A 20,021-nucleotide genomic window follows, 5' to 3' on the forward strand; every position below is an offset into this window, starting at 1 on the left:
TTCCCTAGCATTCTAGACATTTGGAAAACAGACTCCTTTATAGAAGTTGCCATGATCTTTCTTGGCTTTTATTAGCATGTGTTAAAATCATATCATTCAAACACTACCAGGAGAACACGTATTGTTCCACATAAAGTGCTCAAGGGGAAAAAATGCAACTCATTAAATTGGACATTCTTTTCTAGTTCATAGGTTTTGGGTTACAATCAGGGCACAAAAGGAGAAACAGAATGCAGTATTAGAGAGAGCGAGAAGCTTAGTTAAGAACTCGGGAGAAGACACAAGATCACATCCCATTCCTCCCACCTCTTGCTGACAGAACAATGCACCTGTGTAGAGCAGCGAACAGCTTTGTTTTAATAAATACATTTCCTTCATCGAAACCAGAAAAGTTAATCATAGTAAAGCACTTTTTTTCTTTGATCATCGGTTTATAGCCACAGGCAAGATTTACCCACAGAGTTGAAGTGTGAAAGTGTTATTTCATTGGGCTGTTAGCTTCCTAATGCTATCTGGGTTCAAGATTGTCTCAGCAATTCGTTATTGGTTTCTGTGTATTTACCCGGTACCTTTAAATACCAGCTCCACACTGTTTTGGGATACAAGTGCCAAGCAAGGATGTGCTCACAGGAGCACTCTGACAGCTGCACAAAACCTAAGCGCCTGTTGGGGCAGATGTTTAAATCAATGGTGTTCTGAGAAAGGAACAACTTGGAAATCTCTGTGTTTGAATCTCGCGTGGTCAGGTTGAGAACAGGAAAAATGGCGTTAAATACATTTAAAAACATTCATCTGCAATCAAACACATGTGAATCTTCCAAGGAAGGTACAGGGCGGCGGCGGGCACCCGCGATGTGCGTGACCGCATCAGGAGTGGCCGGTGGGCTCGGACCCGGGGTGGCTTGTGCCCGCGGCAAGCTTCTGGCCGCAGACTCCCTTCCTGGCCACAGTGCCTCTGACCGTCTTTTAACAAAGGGAGAGGAAGGCTGGTTCTACCTTCAGTCAAGAGCAATCTCAGTCGAGCACACCTGGAAGCTGGCCCGGCAGGCGGAGCACAAGGACCAAGCACACTCGCTTGCGGAAAGGACTCCTCTTCGGTCCTCCCAGGGGGAGTCCCTTTCCTTCCAGCGTCAGTGTTTTTGGCTTCTTGCAGGAAAAGATCTTGGCTGCATCTCTCACGAAAATTCCTATTTCATTTTACAAAAGGACACTCAACAGCAGTGTTGCGAAGAGAAGAACAGCTTTCCACGCTATCCCGTTCTTTGCTTCTTCCCGCAGCTGGGTCTGAAGAGCATTCCAGAGTTTCACAGCGATGCATGCTGCTTCAGGCAGCACAAGGTGACCAGACTTTGTTTCCAGGAAGCGATGAGCTGCTTTAGCCTGAGCTGGTTCAAATCCTGCCAGACACTGCTGCACCAACGGCAGGGCTGAGGGCGGCTGGGAGGCGCCCCGGGCCCAGTTCCTGCCAAGGGCAGCCCAGAGTTATGGCTGGGCTTCCGCTATCAGTAGTTATGTTTCCCTTGGATGTTTCAAAAACCTATGGTGACTCTGTCCTCTCACTCTCCTTCACCCTGTCCATCTGACCTGGAAGTCTGAGAGCTTATTGAATTAGGCTGATATTGACGGCAGTAAGATGCTAGCTCACTATTTTGCACAGCACCATATATCGTGCCTGTTATTCAGGCCAACTATAGCCAACCTTTTCTTTTTTTTTTTTTTTTCTTTGTTCTTTTATAAAGAAAATCTATGTAAGTTGAGGTTCAGAAATGCATATATATTTTTTTTTTTACTTACAAATATTCATCTGATCAAAATTCAACATAACCTTTATGGAACACTTAACAATTGTTTTGTTTTTAAAATAACATTTCATTCAAACTGTATATAATTCAGTAAAGTTATTTTATACAGCAAGCAATGCTTAAACCCTGGAAAATCTGTAGAAAAGAGATTTTCACACAAAATAAGAAAAGAAAATTTTGAGGTATCCCCCCCCCACACACACCCATTCATCGTGACTCATGTGCGCACACACACATACACATACATTTGTGTATGCACAGACACACTCATTCTCACTCACAAAGTGGCTGCAGCATAGGCAAAAAATTGTAGGTCCAAAGGAAAATGATTGATTGTTCTAATAAAGAGTCCAGGTAGCTCAGAAAAAAACCCCAAAACAAAACACAATAGTCCTCTGAGGAAATCACACTACCTCGAAAATATGTTCTCAAGATGAAATTGAGATCTAAGCCTACCAAATTGCTTTTGCAAAACAGCTCCCTGCAGTCCAAGGTGACGTGTGCAAATAGAAGGAATCAAATGAGGCTGGTTCCTGTACTTCCTTTACCGAGAGTGTGGGATGCTCGCGGGCGCCCCGGCGGCTCCCGTCACGCCAGGTACTGCTGCAGCGCCGTCTTCGCCCTGAAACCAAAAGGTTCCTGTTAGCCGGCATCTCAGAATATTAATGAGGGGGAAAGCCTGCGGCTCAAAGATGGTATGGGGGAAGTCTAAAATGTTCCATTCCCCAAAGGGGCAGAATTCTGCAGTCAGAAGACACTTCCACACCAAGCTGGCTCCATTCCTCTCCTGTGGCTCCCTCACCCAGGGCTGCTCCAGCCCTTACGGCTGCTGCAGCCCAGTGACAGTCTATACTTCTCCTTGCCACTGGCACAGAGTTGCCTGGGACCCGGAATCATGTCCTATTGCCATGCAGGTTTTACCCAGCGCCACAGGACACTGGGGAGGAAGCTTAGGGTTTTGGAAACTAAAATTGACCCAGGAAGGTGTTTAGGTGCTGACTAAAGGTGCACAGAAGGCGCCAGGACGCTGTCATGGTTCCAGTGCCTCAGAACAGGTTACAAGCTCATCTGCTTCTTCCCCTAATGACACTGACAATGTGGGATGTACGTTTATTATGATTGGGAAAGAAGGCAACTAGTTGGAGAGGAAAAGATGCAATGTGGGCAGCGACTTGACCTATCCTGATCCTGGTAAAGGTGTCTTCCTTTGAGCTAGAACTGAGGAGGCCTCCTTTACCGCTCCTGTTATGAGCTTGTGGGAGTCAGGAAGTCAGGTTTTAGCAATGGTCTTCCCTTCCACGCTAATGGAGGAAAGGCTAACATTTTCAGTTCCTATTGGCTGATGAAAGTATACCACGTAGGCGAGGCATGCAATAAGCTGGCCTCACGTGCAGTTTCTATATAGCAAAGTAACAGATATAATCTACAGTTTTCAAAGTGGTATACTAAGGGATATTCCTGTAATTATCTAAGACTCTATAAAGATGATAGTTACAAATAGACCAACACATCGGAGCAGAAAGCTATATTCAAACTGTCTCTAAGTTATAAGTTGAGTTCTACAAGGAAATTTTCCTACAGAAACAGGGTTATGGCTGCTACTACATCCTACCTCTGAGTGAGCGTATTTTTATGCACAGCCCCACTCTTCCAAGGCCCTCGTTTACCTAACAGGCACCGCAAAGTGGGCTGGCCCAAACAAGAACTTTTTATCTCCCTGTCCCTACCCACTTTGCTCACTTCTTCACCATCTTGATCAATGACAATCCACTATACAGTTGCTTCAGGCTAAAACTCTAGGCAGTTTCTTGTTCTCTCTTTCCTGTTGGTACCTTTTAAGTCCTGAATCAGACCACTTCTCAATACTTCTACCACTACCACCCCCATCTCTTATGCACAGGCCAACAACCTTTAACTAGTCTCCCTGTTTCAATTTTTGCTCTATCCAGACGATTCTCTCCACAGCCACCAGAATGATCTTCTAAAAATTCAAATCAGATAATATCTGTTTTGCTCAAAACTCTCCAATAAACTCTGAGTGAAATCCAAAGGCCTTACTATTGGCTGCAAGGCTCTTCACGTGCTCCCCACCTCCTCCCTGAGCCCTCTTCTATCTCTCTCCCCCGGTTTCGTTTCCTCCAACCCCAGTGGTCTTCCTGCTACTCCTTGAACATGTCAAGCTCATTACTGCCTCAGGTTCTGCCCCTCTGCCTGGAACACTCTTCCTCTGAACATCTGCCTGGCAGACTCACTTCATCCAGGCCTTTGATCAAATGTCACATTTTCAGAGAGGCCTTATTGACTAATCTGTATGAAAATAAATTTTCTTACTCTCCAGTCCCTCAACTTGCTTTTTGTTCGTAGTAAATCTCATTTCCTGCTCTTATATTCCATATTTGTTTGCTTACTGTCTTCTGTACTAGAATGTAAGTGTCATGAAAGTAAGGACTTCACTGATTTTATTCACCGTTATATCACCAATGCCTAAAACAGTGCCTGGCAGAGGTTAGTATTAACAAACAAGCAACTGCTGAATGAATAAGGATTCAGAAGAGAGGAGACTGAAATGGTGAATCAAGATGAACATGAAGATGTGATACTGGACTGGGTAGGTAGGGTGGGCATGGGATTGGAGGGGGGATGTAGAGGATGAGAAAGGCAGGGCCAAGCCAGGAAGGGCTTAGGTTGTGCTTAAGAATCTGGAGATGAGAGCTGATGTGCGTTGTTGTAGTCATGGTTATGCACGGAAGTGAGCTGAGAAGTGAAGGCTGCATTATAAGGGAGTAGGAAGACACAGCTAGGAAAAACACTTTTGACCATTTTGAGGCTAGAGGGATCTCTGATTATGATTCTTGCCTCTCCCAAGAAAGGGTGAGCTCTTTCACTCCTCAGTGGTCACTGCCGCCTCCCCAGCAGCCAGGCCAGGCAGACAAAAGGCAGTGCTCAGGGAGGTTTGGAGGCCATGTTTCATTAACGAATGCCTTCCTTTCTGAAAGCCACATGCATTTCTAGTCTAATGATTAAAGGAATGTAAGGAATGGCCTCTGAATCTTTTCTAGATACCCACTAAGACAGCCCAGACTCATGTTAATTCAGAGTAAGATGAGGATCTTTATTAATTTGCTAATTATTAGTTTAACTAGTGATCTCAAATGTTACACAGGTGGCTCACAGAAAATTAAAAAGGGAATCCAAGAATCTAAAAGGTTTTAAGTTTGGCCATGTTAATTGGTAAGCAATTCAAATTCTTCTTCAAGTACCCCAAAGCAGGCCCTTTCGATACTCACTTGTCACAAAGGTTTGAATCTGGTGACTGACTCAGTTTGTGTAGAATATCTACAATGCCCATGTCTCGTAATTTATCCTGGCGTTCTTGTGAACCTAAGAGATTAAAGCTAACAGGTTACTGGCACATGACCCAGAGAGTTGCTCACCTTAGTGTACAATCAACAACCTGGAGCCTGACTTTACCGGAGTTCTTCACTGTCCCCCCTCTTTCCCTTGGCCTCCTCTCTCCCTGTGTATGGACGCCCTCTGACTCGGATCCTCCAACAGCTTTCTAACTGGTTTCCCGGCCTCTCACCCTCCTTCCTGCAGTCCTTCCTGAGGTCTGCTCCTCAGCTAGCTTCTCCGTGGACCAGGTCCGCTTCTTCCGCCTGGCACCAGGCCCTCTGTCATCAGGCCCCAGCTTCACTTCTTTCCGGACACACCAAGCCAGGCTCTTCCTACCCCCAACAGGTCTTGGTCTCCTCTTTCTGTTCTCTTCCACCCTCCACTGCCCTCCCAGCACTTCCTGCTGCCTCTCGTCAGCATGTGATAGTTCCAACTTCACACGGCTCTGGTCTAGCTTCCAACCAGACTAGGACCTCCTGAGGGCAGCCTTGTTTCCCTGGCACCAGACTTGGATTCTAGGGTCTGTACATTGTTGAATCGTTTCTCCTCCTTCTGCTTTGTTCTGGATACAGCAGCTGAGCAGAGTAATCAGCTGGAGTCCTTCCTCCCCACCGAAGAGCTTCCGTGACTCACTTTTGCACTGACCCCATCTAGACCGAGTAAACCAGAATCTCTAGGGATGGAGCCCAGAAATTTGCATCTTCAAAAGTTCCCCAGGGGAGTTTTAGGCAGTCAACCCAGCAATGAGACCTAGTGCTACTGCATTGGGGGAGCTGGAATCATCTGGGGAGTTTTAAAAACTCTTGCCTGCAGCCCACGCCTCCGGATTCTGATGTAATCAGTCTGTGCAAACTTCCCAGAGGTTTTAGTCAACAGCCAAGGTGGAGGACCTCCTGACAGACTGCCTGCTTCACAGTCACACGTACTTTTCATTTCTCACCAACGCACCCCCTTCTCCATTAAGCTGATGTGCCCGTAGTCCTTACATGCATTCCTCTGCAACAGTGAAAGGCCTGTCCTCCCACTCACTCCTACATCTCCTCTTCTTCAGTGCCTCTCACTGCCTCCTCAGCTCTCTCAGGGCAGGGACTGTCACCTACTTCTAGTGTTGACTCCAAGGTGGGGCTCAGTGTTAACTGTCCAGCTGACTCAGGCTAGTCCCACAGCTTCTCAGGGCGACGCTGTTCGGACCCAGTGAGCAGGGCCTCAACCCAGGATCTCAGGGGCGCCTGCTGCCTTCCCTGAGTGGGACTTCCCTCCCATCATTTCAGAATAAATCTCACCGATCTCTTACCTTCCTCTTCATTCCATATGAGGTTTGATATACAAAACATCGCGGCAAGCTGCAGCTTGATATGTGAATGACCCTATTTGATGCAGAAAAGGGAAATAAAAATGGAGGTAATCTCATTTTAGACCATCTTTTTGTGACATACTATAAGCAACCCCAACAGCCTAAAGGTTTTAAGCAAGGACTTCAAATTCAAATGTCTTGAGGGGTCACAAAGTTAGCACTAATGGGTGAATGGACTGGACTAAAGACAATAAAAAATGGTGGAGAATCTGGCAAACGGGGAAAACCTTGCCAAAACACTCACATTCCAATTTCAGACAGCCTCTGGCTGGCCACCCAGAGCACCTCCAGGGCCACAGGTGCCGTTTGTAATCTATCCTTTATTCCACACGGACACGACAATTCCGTGCTTTAGATTAAGCTATGCCTTATTCCTATTAGAAAACTTTCAGGCCACTAGCGGCCAATAAACTGGATGGATGTGCATTTGGTATTTCTCTCTGCAGCTGCTGATAATCTGATTCAAATTACTCTCATTTCTGTAGGAACATCTCCAAAAACTTGACTCTATTTGGTTTATCTTGAATGTCCCTATTGTTAAGGAGCCACCTATTTGTCTGAAACACAATTCTATTTATTTTTCTTTATGTACTGAAAGCACAACCATTTGGATCATTTTATCATTTATGCTTTCTCCTAAATGAAAAAGGGCCCAATGGTTGAATGGTCTTTACAAGTGGTTTTCCTCCTGGTGTAAAAAAACACCACCAAAAATACACACACACACACACACACACACACACACACACCCCAGTACATTGAAATAATTTATTCATATCTGAGAAAATGCCAGTGATATATGCTAGGACAGACTTATCTGACCATGCAGGACTCTCTCTCTAATAAGCCGAGACAAAGAAATGGATGTGGCTTCCTCAATTACATTCTATGATTGGTGATTCTTTCTCCTTCTACAAGCCAAGACTTTTTTTTAGCAGCTGTCTAGCTAGGGCTCCATTGAGACAAACAAAACAAAAGTTATCATCTGCTCCTACCCTCAGGCTGTATTTGTTGAATGAATGAACTTGTAGATAGTACAACAATAAGCATTTACTATGTGTAAGTTTATCATTCATGCAAATAAATATGTTTTGAGAAACAAATTGCTATGATGAGGGGTAGGAACCTAATTTAGGCGGAGTGCACAGAAAAGATCTCTTTGAAGGAGGTGACATGTAAGCAGAGACTCGAAGACAATGCCAGTTGTACAAAGAGGTAGGGGCTAGAGGTTTTGAAAGGAAGGGGAAGTTCCTGAAAAGGTCTGAGGTACGAAGGAGCTGTACAGCTTGTGTGAACTGAGAAAGACAAGTCAGGTCGTGTGGGACTTCACAGGCCATAATAAGGAGGATGGATTTTATTTAAGGTGTATTAGGGATTTTGGCTTCTTTTCTTTTAATAAAACAAAAAGTGAGGTCATCACTCCTAGTGATGGGCAGAAGGGATGAGGTTTAAAGAATGGAAGGCAAGAACCTATTTTTGTGGAGAATGAGGGTGTTGCGCCAGCCGGTTTGGCTCAGTGGCTAAAGCCTTGGCCCACGCACTGAAGGGCCCCAGGTTTGATTCTAGTCAAGGGCATATACCTTGGTTACAGGCTTGAGGAAACTGATCAATGTTTCTCTCTCTGTCTGTCCCCTCTCCAAAAAGCAATGGGATTTATTTATTTATTTATTTATTTTTTAAAGAGAGAGAACAGGGTGCCAGCTTGCTGGAGAACCACAGGAGGGTACTAGGCAGTACTGAGTGCCTATCTGGGTTCTGGAATGAATTTAACAAGAAACCAGCCAGCCTAGTTCTGTGCCATTCTCTACAGCTGTCAGCTCTGACATGGCAGGCAAAGAGAACACCGGGGCACCCATGTTTAGGGTTCTGCAAGAAGACAATAACAGTGAAAAGAGCAAGAATGTTTGATAGCCACTTTTTGGCAACAGGCAGTTTCTGGCGGTAAGATCCAGGGCATCGTCATGAGAGGGTTGATGGCTGAAATGTTTGGAAGCAGTTGGCAGATTGTGTATGAAAGTAAATGGACCAGCCCTAATCGGTTTGGCTCAGTGGATAGAGCATCAGCCTGTGGACTGAAGGGTCACAGGTTCGATTCCGGTCAAGGGCCTGTACCTTGGTTGTGGGCACATCCCAGGTGGGGGAGCTGTGCAGGAGGCAGCTGATCGATGTTTCTAACTCTCTATCTCTCTCCCTTCCTCTCTGTAAAAAATCAATAAAATATATTTAAGCGCACACACACACACACACACACACACACACACACACCACAGAAAGTAAATGGATCAAAGAGGGCTAGGGCGATCCTCCACATAGCCTTGAGGGAGGGCAGGGACTGGGGATGCTGAGAGCCAAATGCTCAGGTCTTCACTGAATAAGAGGTAATCAGATGACAAGGGTGGGGACTGGGGTGGTGTGTGGTAACCCTGCCAAGGGCACAGCTTCTAGGACCTGCTGTTGTTGCTTCTTCTTCAGGACAGAAGAGAGTTCCTGCATCTGTTCGAAGTCCCTGCCTCTCACCTGTGGCTAGTGCAGAGCAGTGAAAGGAGACAAAGGCCTACCATGTAATACTTGATTTTCTGCAGGATGTCATCATTGGTCATAATGAGTTCTTTTGCCGTTGTGCCATCTGCGATGTTGGCTAGGATGCACAGTGTCTGGAAAGAACAAAGGTCAGTGATCAGGAGAACGCTAAAGTCCCATACTGAGCTCTCTCAAATTGGGATTTTCTGCCCAATTTGAATGTCTTGATTTCTCACTCCCTGGCCTCACTGCCAACCAGCCCAAGGAATCCAAACATTTCAGTGGTTTCTTTCCGGGCATAAACCATCGCTGGGCAAAGGCAGGCATGTCTTATAGTCCATGCTATCACATAAATGAAAGGGAAAACATAATTTAATATTTTCTTGAAAACCCTATTTCTGAGAGAAGCTCTTGTTACTTCCCTACAAGGTTTCCTCAAAGGGGCCGCCTCTTTGGTGGTAGCTTCAGAAATGTTGCAAGTCCCCTCCCTCTCTCCAAATGCTACTTGTTCACAAGCGAATGACCTCTGGGTGAAGGCCTGAGCCCTGTCCACTAGCCATGTGCAATTAGAACCCAAACTTTTTTGAAACCTACTAGAGGAACACAAAGGGAAACAAATGTGGATTAAAGTTGGAGAAAATTACCTTCACTTTGAGTGATTCCTGACTGACTGTGCTCCTGGACTCAGTGTCATTCCCTCCAAGAAGCATTCCCTGCCTTGTTGGCATAGAGCGTCGGCGCTCAGAATGAAGGGTCTCGGGTTTGATTCCAGTCAAGGGCACACCCCTTGGTGCACAGGACCAACCAGCCAGGGCCAAGGGGGAAGAATTCAAATCTTTCTTGGAAAAATCGGAAGATATTCCTCAAGGAAAGGGAACCCCTACCTGTTCTTTGACTTCAATGTTATGCTCCCCTTCCAGAATAAGAGTGACGGCTTGCATAATCTGCTTTCCGTGGGTGCTCATGATTTTATCTATATGCTGCAAAACAATGGGAAATCCACAATTATCACTTGGGGGACAAAGAAAAAAATCCCACAGGAGAGAACAGAGGCTTCTAAATATACAACTATACTTCAAAGAGAACACCATAGCATATAGAACTAGATGTCAAAGAATTGTGTTTGAAACTGCATTTTGCCTTCAACATTTTTTTTTGAAGACTTTAGGATGAAAAGAGAGTAGACTTGGCTTGACAAAATATGGAATTATAATCACATGGGATCATCAAATGCAAATATATTAAAGAAAAAGTAGGCACATAAAAATGGGTGAGGGAGATGTGGAAGCTAGAGATGTGGCAATCTTTGAGCATAAATGTATAAAGAAGACTAAAAAAACAAATAAAATATAAATAGTAATGCATAATATGTAAGATATATTTTTATATAAATAAGAAGATTATGACCATAGATACAGAGACAGTTTGGTGGTAGGCAGAGGGTAGGGAGAAAAGGGTAAACTGGTGTTTTTCTTTTTAATAAATTGAATAAAAACAAGTGAGGCACAGAGAAGAAACCACTCATGCTTTTTCATCTACGTGAAAGGCCCCTGTCAATGTTGCTCAGGGACCGTTAAGAACAATGAAAGGGCCCATAGAGCGAGGCTCCGCTTCTCCTGCTCTGACATATCCACTGCTCTCCACACTGACATCTTCAGCGATCAGTCCACTAACTGGGCCGGGTGAGTGGGGGGTGTCTGTCTCTGGAATGGCCCTAAGAGGATTCTCTAAAGTGAAAGAATCAGAAGTCTCAGAGATAATTCCTTAGGCTGGTAAGAAAACCCAGCAAACAGCTAAGAATAAAGTAACCAATTAAGATAAGCTCAAATGCAGCAAGGTGGAAGGAGAGAGAGACAGGACAGGCAGTGAAGGAATGCAGAGTCAGGTGGCCATATATGGTGAAGCGGCTTCCACACCTATGAAGGTGTTCAACTCCTAGCTTCTCTGGGCAGAAGCAGTTTTTCAATCACACTTGTGGGTAGATGTTGCTGGGAGAGGAGGGGAGGGTGATGTTTTGCGATCGTATGAGAGGTAGTTAACCTGGAAGCCGGGGTGATTTTACTTACAGGCCGAGTAGAGAGGAGATTTCTAAGAAGCCCCAATGTTTTCATCAGCACATTCAAATCTGAATCCGACAATAACCGGAATAGCTGCTCGGTACTCAAGCTTCGTAAAATATCTGCTTTTATTTTTTGTTCAGCCTGAAATGCCATATTCTGAAAGGATTAAAGAAATTTCAAGAATCATGTCTACACTTGCTTTATTAAATTATATTTTTAATAGTAACTCCAGCCCTAGCTGGTTTGGGTCAGTGGATAGAGCGTCGGACTACGGACTGAGGGTTCCAGGTTCGATTCTGGTCAGGGGCACTGCCTGGGTTGTGGGCTTGATCCCCAGTTGGGGGCATGCAGGAGGCGGCTGACTTTTCATTCTCTCTCATCATTGATGTTTCTCTCTCTCTCCCTCTCCCTTCCTCTCTGAAATCAATAAAAATATATATTTTTTTAAAAATAGTAACTGATTATTTTCAAAGTACTAATAGAATCTGTAAAAAAAAAAAAATCCTTAATTATGTCACATTATTTTTCTGATTCCTGTTAATTATATTCTGTCTGTCAAGAGAAAGATACTGTCACTTCTATATATATTCCTTTATTAGTAATATGATGACTTTCTGACACAGGCAGTTGAGTATCTTTAAGATTTCTCAAATAAATACAAAATTCATTATTACTTTTGAGAATATCCTTATGATTATCACATTGCCTTCTGTGTACTTTAATAACAAAATGACTATTAACAACTATACTGTGCCGAAAACGGTTTGGTTCAGTGGATAGAGCATCAGACTGTGGACTGAAAGGTCCTGGGTTCAATTTCGGTCAAGGGCACGTACCTTGGTTGCGGGCACATCCCCGGTGGGGGGTGTGCAAGAGGCAGCTGGTCGATGTTTCTCTCTCATCGACATTTCTAACTCTCTATCCCTCTCAATTCCTCTCTGTGTAAAATCAATAAAATATATTAAAAAATAGTCAGAGTTCATGAGGGCTGGTATATGTTCATATATTTAAAAAAATTAAAAAATAAAAACAAAACAAAAAAACAACAACTATATTGTGCTATGCATTTTGAAAATGACTTAAAAGTATTTGTTTATTATGTATAACCAATGGACACACATAATAGTATGGTGAAGGCCTGGGGTGGGGCAGGAGCTGGAAACAGGGGGATAAAGAGAAAGGGACATCTGTGATACTGTCAACAATAAAATAAATAAAAAATACCAAAAAATTATTAAAATAAAAATTTAAAAACAAAACAAAACAAAGACACAAAAGTGCTTTGTAAAGTAGGTAGCTCTGTCCTAATGGGTTTTTCTCAATGGCTAGAGCATTGGCCCTCAGATTGAAGGGTCCCAGGTTCAATCCCCAGCTCCCAGTTGTGGGGGCATGCAGGAGGCAACCAATTGATAGGTCTCTCTCTCTCTGTGTCTCCCTCCCCCTTTCACTCTCTCTAAAAATCAATGGAAAAAATATCCTAGGGTTAGGAATAACAAAAATATAAAAAAGGTAGCTCTATACAGATATCAATATGTTCATAATGAGTTTCAACATCTGTCCACTTATCTCATTAATAGAATAAAGGCACACAATGGCCAAGCAACTTGCTTATGTTTAAATCTGAAAACTGCCCTAACTGGTTTGGCTCAGTGGACAGAGTGTCAGCTTGCGGACCCAAGGGTCCCAGGCTCGATACCGGTCAAGGACATGTACTTTGGTTGCGGGCACATCCCCAGTAGAGGGTGTACAGGAGGCAGCTGATTGATGTTTTCTCTCATTGATGATTCTAACTCTCTCTTTCTCTCCCTTCCTCTCTGTTAAAAATCAATGAAATATATATTTTTTAAAATAAAAAATAACATCTGAAAGCTGAATTTGGAGTCTGCTAGGTCATAGGTCTTTAGAAAACTGAGACTAACCAAAGAATTTATATGCATATATCAACAGCCCATAGACACAGACAACAGTGTGGTGAAGGCCTTGGGTAGATTGGGAATTGGAGGGAGGGGGCAAAGAGGGGAAATAGGGATATTTGTAATACTGTCAACAACTAAAGATAACTAACTAAAAGTAAATAAATAAATAAAGAAAAGAAAACTAGGCTAATATAGATAAGTTTTGTGTTTTTTTTTTTAAAGAGAAAACTCCACATTTCAAATAGTACATTTTTTAGTTTTAATTTTGAAAATAGCTTTATTCTCTTTGTAAATGATGACATACATAAAAGAGTGAAACGTACCATAAGAGCCCAAATTCCATTCACTCGTAAAGCAGGGTTTTCACTTTGTGTTAATCCACAAAGTAGCTCTACAGCTCCTGATTCTAATATTGGCTGCCGTTGGAAAGGGGGAAAAACACAGGCTTTAAGTCAGGTTTGTGAACGAAATGTGTACATACCCTGGCACTCTGCTTATGATTTTGTTTGCACTCTTACCCAAGTCCAAGCAACTTTCACAGAGCAGGGAGTGAGGTGGCCATAAAAATCACCTTGAGAAGGGCAAGGACAATTATTCTCTCTCAAATCTAAAAACACAAACAATCCCTGTCATTTCCTGTTTTTCTGGTAGTCCTGAAAGACTCAGGAGGTATCCTTCAATCTGTACATTTCACACACACACATGACTCTATTATCTAGTTCCACAGGCTCAGTCTCAGCATCCTCTGAGAGTTTTTATAGGCATAGATCTCACTATCTCATGTGTTGTTTCCAAGCTGACTATGAAGCGATAGGCTGATTTATAATGGAACCTAAGATAAATTATCCTCCTTCCAAATTATCAATCTTATTCCAAATAGAATTCATCTTTTAGAACTACTACTTTCAGGACTATTTCTCAGTGATACAAACAAAATAAGTCTTGTACTTACAGTCATACTATGTTTTATACCTAAAATAGCACACGTTTAGCCTGATCACTTAATTTATGATACTTAGCTAAAAATGGGTTTTGTTAATTTTATAAAAATTCAAATCCCAGCCGAAACCGGTTTGGCTTGGTGGATAGAGCATTGGCCTGCATACTGAAAGGTCCCAGGTTTGATTCTGGTCAAGGGCATGTGCCTTGGTTTTGGGCACATCCTCAGTAGGGGATGTGTAAGAGGCAGCTGATCGATGTTTCTCTCTCATCGATGTCTCTCTATCCCTTTCTCTTCCTCTCTGTAAAAAAAATCAATAAAATATATTTAAAAAAAATTCAAATCCTAAAGGACTGATTTACTATCACCAATGAATGCTTTAAGGCCATCTTTAAAGCACATTCTAGAAATGTCTTAAGCAATTGAATTTATAGGCCAAGAAATAGAGCAGTGCCTTTCATTATGACATTTTTGAAGGATACACATTCCTCCACAAATTGTGGTATTTTTTTTAAAAAAAACTTTATTTTCAACTAAGTTCAAACTTATAAAGTAACAAGATTAATACATGGAACTTACATATATTCTTTTCTCAGATTAACCAACTTTTAACATTTTGCCATATTATTTTGCTTAATCACGACCTCTTTTCATTCTATATACCCATATTTGTATTTTTAAATCTTTTCTGAACCACTTGAAAGGATAATGCATACATCATGCCCCTTTACCCTTACTGCTTCAGTGTTTACTCTCAGAACAAGGATGTTCTCTTAGAGAACAGAGCTGCAGAACAATCACCGAATTCAGAGAAGTTACCACCAAAACAATATTTTTATTGAATACTGAGTATTTATAGTCCATGTTCCAATTTTGTCACCTGGTCCAATAATGCTCTTATTACACTTCCTTACCTTCCAGCTCAAGATCCAGTTTATTACTTATTGAAATATAATCGACATACATTAAATTAGTTTCAGGTATAAAACATTATTCAATGTAAGCATGTATTACAAAATGATTATCACAATAAGTCTAGTTAAAATTCACCATCACACATAGTTACAATTTTGTCCCTTGTGATGAGAACTTTTAAGATCTACTCTCTTAGCAACTTTCAAATGTATAAGACAGTGCTAACTATAGTCCAGTTTGTTTTAAATATGGAAAACCAGCTGTTTTAGTGATCCCATCCCTGAGCTCATCTACCTTCCTGCATAACCAAACCCTAAATATGCTGAAGGTGGATCTGAGGCCTCACAACAGCTGTGCAGGATGACTAACGGTGTCACACTGACTGCAACCAGACCGTCATCAGACCCAGATCCGCGCCACCAGGGCGGAGAACTGACGGAAGCCCTGGCATCTCATCTCGCCTTTGTCATCCTTCAGAATAACTGCCAGTCTCTCCCCTCTTGTTCCAAGATTATCGCTGGTGAATAACTGCCTCTGAACCTCCACCTTGTTACCAAAACCTTCCTAATTACCAGTCAGAGCCTGTAGCTATTACATTGCAGACAAATAGTTCAACCAAACTGGGTCCACTAAATGCAAAATAAAAGGGCAGTGTCTAAACCTCAGTTCATGACTGGCAGACCAGAGATACTTTAACATGATAAAATTATCTGGATAAGGTTTTCTCCTTCCTTTATTAAAGTTGATTTTAATTTTCCCTATAGTAATAATACATGCTCAAATAATTTATAAAATGCATAAAACAAGGGGAAAATATATACACATGTAATCCTTCCTCAAACAACTACCATTAACACTAAACACCAAAAAGATTATTTTCTGGCCCTGGCCGATTTTTCTCAGTGGTTAGAGCATTGGCTCTAGGATTGAAGGGTTACAGGTTCGATTCTGGTCAAGGGCACATACCTCAGTTGCAGGTTCAGTTGGGATAAGAGCAAGAGGCAACCAATCAATATGTGTCTCTCTCTCTCTCACACTGATGTTTCTCTCTCTCCCTCCCCCCTCCACTCTCTCTAAAAATCAAGGGAAAAACACCCTCACTCCTAAGAGGTGAGGATTAAAAAAAAAAAAGAGATTATTTTCTGATGCCAGCAGAAATTACTTATAATCCTAGTTTTACAAAATTGTCTTAATTTATTCCTTAGTAATGATAGGTTGAAAATAGTCTATTATTTGTGTATTATTTCTTACATTTATAGGCAGTTTAGAGTGAATGCAAATTATAATATCTTTTAAATAATCTGAATATGCACGGCAGAATAAAAGGGAAAACAGAAAATTAAAACAATCATATTTAAAAATGATTTTGCTACCTTCCTTCTTGCAGCATCAAAAGCAGTTTTTAAAACTAGTCTTCAAATTTCAATGTCAACTACGATGGAAGTTATTTGACTAAGCCCCTGGTAGGACCAGGCAAAGTCTAGGAAGAGAAAATCAATACTAACCTCTTTGCTTGGAGAAAATTCAAGAAGAAGGTTACATAGCATGGAAGATGCTACTACTAAGATTTCGTCGGGTGCATTTTGCAAAACCTAGGGAATTAAAAAAAGGGGTACTATTAATGGTTTGGAAAGAAACATGGAGGTGAGATCATAAGAATGAGGAAAAAACCAATTTGTCTTTCATCCTGGTTTCTCCTATTTGAGAGCTGGTTAGGAAAGGTGGACCTGATATTGTGTGAACCTTTACCCAGTGCGGCCCTCACACCTGTCTTCCCGGAGAAGCTACAGCCCCACTGCCAGGGTGGGAGTTGCTGTGCAGAGCAGACAGACAAGGCAGGGAGGGGTGCCCATGTAAAGGTTTAAAGATGGGGGGACCGCTTTGGGGAAAGTTAGCACTTTCTATTTCATTAACTTGGGCCACTCATGAAACCCAAAACTGCACTAGGGCCCAAGCTTTGTGACGTGTCCCTAGTAGAACGTGTCTGACCAGACGCACAGGTGGACTAAGCTGCTGCACAGGCCAGGTAAGGCGGGGATGGAATCCCAGAGCCCTGGTTCCGACTCGGACTCCTCCACTTACGAGATGTGTGTACCTTAACCTCTCTGAGTCTTTGAGTTGAGAAATTAAAGAAAACAACACTTTGTTTATAGGACTGTTTAGGAAGGAATGTGATATAGTGAATAATAAGGGAAGCATAATGGCAAAAAGTTAAGAACATAGACTGCCTGAGTGAAAATTTCAGCCCAACTACTGAATGGGCATATGAATTCCTTGGCTGTCAAATGGAATTCTACTTCAGTACACTTCCTGCACACAAATGGGGATAATAATAGTATCTACTTTATAGGGTTGTTGTGAGAACCAATAAACGAAAAGATTTTAGACTAGTAACTGGCACATAGAATTATATAAGGGTTTTAAAAAGGTAATTTATTGCCATAGTTTTTGTTGTTATCAGGCATAGAATCAGGCATAGAGCAGGTCTAGAGCAAACTAACTGCCATACTTTCACTCAACTCTGAAGACAACAACATGATGACAAATGTTAGCCACCATTAGCCATTATCAGAACCTGTTCTTTCCAATTTCTAAGACAGAAGGCTTCATAAACACTACCACTTATATGCAATAACCACTCCACCTAAACCCTTTGCATTTGGGAGCAAATCCGGATAAGGCTTGTCATCCCAAAAGGAGTCCTAAGAGCTCTCGCTATGCAAACGGGAAACGGAGAATCACAAAAACCAACCAACCAACCAACCAACCAAACAAAAACACACCAAAAACAACCACAATTAAAAAAACAGAGTTAAGTATATTATCTGCTTTCTTCAGTTAAATTAAGCCTGAAGTCCCAAGTTAAGAATAAGCAAGAATTACAAAACAGAAGCAGTTCTCCTAAGATACTGTATTTAATTTTCCTGTGACTTGTTAGCTAGTTGATAAAGATAAATCTCCGGTTATGCATGCTGATCTCTGTCTGCCACCACCCCCTCTAAGACACTGTTGACCTTCCCTTTCTCCATCCCTCAGGCGCACCCCACATGCATGCTGTAAGGCCATCTTCCTCCAGAAGCCTCCGTGGAGCCCTTCCAGTCAGAAGCCATTCTATCCTCCCTGTGCCACTGTTTATGGCCTCTTGTAAGACCCTTATTATCGTCCACACTGTTCAAATTCTATGTGTAGACACACCAACCCCCTTTTCTATGAACAAATTTCAGCGTCTGAAGAATAATCTACAGATCTATGATCTAATTTACCCTGGTCTGAATGACACTGCACAAAATGGGTGCTCAATGAATGTTGGCAAAATAAGAGCAATAATAATTTTCCAAAATTACACTACTTAGAATCACTGGTTTAAATAAGTTAGTGCGTACCAAGGCTTTAAAAAGTTGCTTTGCTTCATGATTCACTTTTTAAAATATTTATTATTTTATAGAAGTTAATGTGCCTTTATCAAATTTTATTGTCAAATTAGATAACAATGAATGATAAATGAAAACAGAAGATGATAAATGAAAACAAATGATAAATGTCTTACACTACATTTAGGAAACACTTTTAAGAATTTCATTAAAATTCTTAGAAGTGTTTCCTAAATGTAGTGTAAGACAGCGAGAAATTTGGAAGTTGACCTCTAACACTGACCAAATAGAATTTCACCAAAATAGTTACAAAAAATAATCACAAATAAAAATTTTAATTAAATTCAAATGGCTATTCTCTTGTGGTTTGTTAAGTAAAAGAGGAAAAAAATCAATAGACATACAAACAGACTTTGAAGAGGAACTGAAATATCTAAAATAATTGATCTACTTTTGAGCTTTTAATAGTATCTATACTTTAAAACTGCAACAAAGTAGTAGTTTGATAGTAATTATACCCACATGTACCCAAACGCACAAAACCCTTTCAGATTGCTCCAACCGAGCCACACCAACCATGGCTCCATTTAAAGAAAAATTAAATATATTTTTATTGATTTCAGAGAGGAAAGGAGAGGGAGAGAAACATCAATGATGAGAGTCATTGATCGGCTGCCTCCCGCATGCCCCCTACTGGGGATCAAGCACACAACCTGAGCATGTACCCTGACCAAGTATTGAACCATGACCTCCTGGTTCATAGGCCGACACTGAACCACTGAGGAACACAGGCTGGGCCAGGGCTCCATTTTCAAATCATATGAGAGAGGGGTACTTAGCTGAGCAATCAGAGAAATTGGCTCAAGAAGAAATATTTAAAAGTTATCTTGGGAAACAGGGCTCAGTTAAAGAAAATCGTGAATAGACAGAATCAATAAATAAAGGTTAAGCTGCTATGAAAAAGGTGCATTTTAAGGACAAGAAAGAGTGTCAATAGGAAAATCACTCAAATGTAGACAACATTGGTCTAACTCAGTGTTTCCCAAACTTCTCTCATGATGAGAATCACCTGGTGGAGTTGTTAAAACACAGATTCCTGAATCCCAACTAAGAAGTGCTAAACTAGAATTTTTGAGAACATATAGGTAAAATTGCATACCTAACTTAGTGCTCTGTATATAACATCTGTCTTAGAGCACTAGTTAAGTATACAATTTTACCTATATGTTCCCAAAAATTCTAGTTTAGCACTTCTTAGTTGGGATTCAGGAATCTGTGTTTTAACAACTCCACCAGGTGATTCTCATCATGAGAGAAGTTTGGGAAACACTGGTCTAACTCTTCATCGGGGGCTCCTATCCCAGCCCTCTACTTCAGTACACTTCCTGCGCACACCAGAAGGTACTGCTTCTGTTCATGCTGCTCCTCTCTCTGGCTAATCCTCCTGCCTTCCTTTTGCCTTCAAAGTCCACTCCATACTTCTCCTGCCTGGAGCCTCCCCCGACCATTTCTACTGTAACCCTGATGCTTTAAGCTGAAGGCAAGAGCTCTACAGTAAAAACAACAACAAAAACAACTGGTAGCTTTCCTATGCCCAGAGGCTTTCTTAGCAGGAAGTGAAAAAAAACCCACATACACACAAAAAAACAACAACAACCATAAACAAAAAATTCTGTTCATTAAATGCAAAGAAAACATAAACAAGAAATTCTGCTCATTAAACTTGCATTTACTTATTAGCATATTCTAA

General features: G+C 41.8%; 1 protein-coding gene across 4 annotated transcripts in view; it reads right to left on the reverse strand.

The window, feature by feature from the left end:
• Window positions 1–52: 52 nt before the first annotated feature.
• The window catches only part of ARMC8 (armadillo repeat containing 8), a 75,981-nt gene continuing 56,012 nt past the window's right edge, over window positions 53–20,021 (reverse strand). For 2 of the 4 annotated variants that reach the window (XM_084901775.1, XM_084901773.1), the window contains 8 exons: window positions 16,406–16,492; window positions 13,369–13,461; window positions 11,136–11,285; window positions 9,954–10,049; window positions 9,108–9,203; window positions 6,490–6,562; window positions 5,090–5,183; window positions 53–2,424 (listed from right to left, as the gene is read on the reverse strand). In XM_084901775.1, coding sequence (XP_084757901.1) covers window positions 2,391–2,424; window positions 5,090–5,183; window positions 6,490–6,562; window positions 9,108–9,203; window positions 9,954–10,049; window positions 11,136–11,285; window positions 13,369–13,461; window positions 16,406–16,492 — 723 coding nt within the window. In that variant the 3' untranslated portion in view covers window positions 53–2,390. The remainder of the gene's footprint in view (window positions 2,425–5,089; window positions 5,184–6,489; window positions 6,563–9,107; window positions 9,204–9,953; window positions 10,050–11,135; window positions 11,286–13,368; window positions 13,462–16,405; window positions 16,493–20,021) is intronic. The other 2 variants (XM_084901774.1, XM_084901772.1) reach the window with 1 other exon arrangement.

The sequence above is a fragment of the Pipistrellus hanaki genome, assembly GCF_964339955.1.
Source record: "Pipistrellus hanaki genome assembly, chromosome: 13".
Taxonomy (NCBI): domain Eukaryota; kingdom Metazoa; phylum Chordata; class Mammalia; order Chiroptera; family Vespertilionidae; genus Pipistrellus; species Pipistrellus hanaki.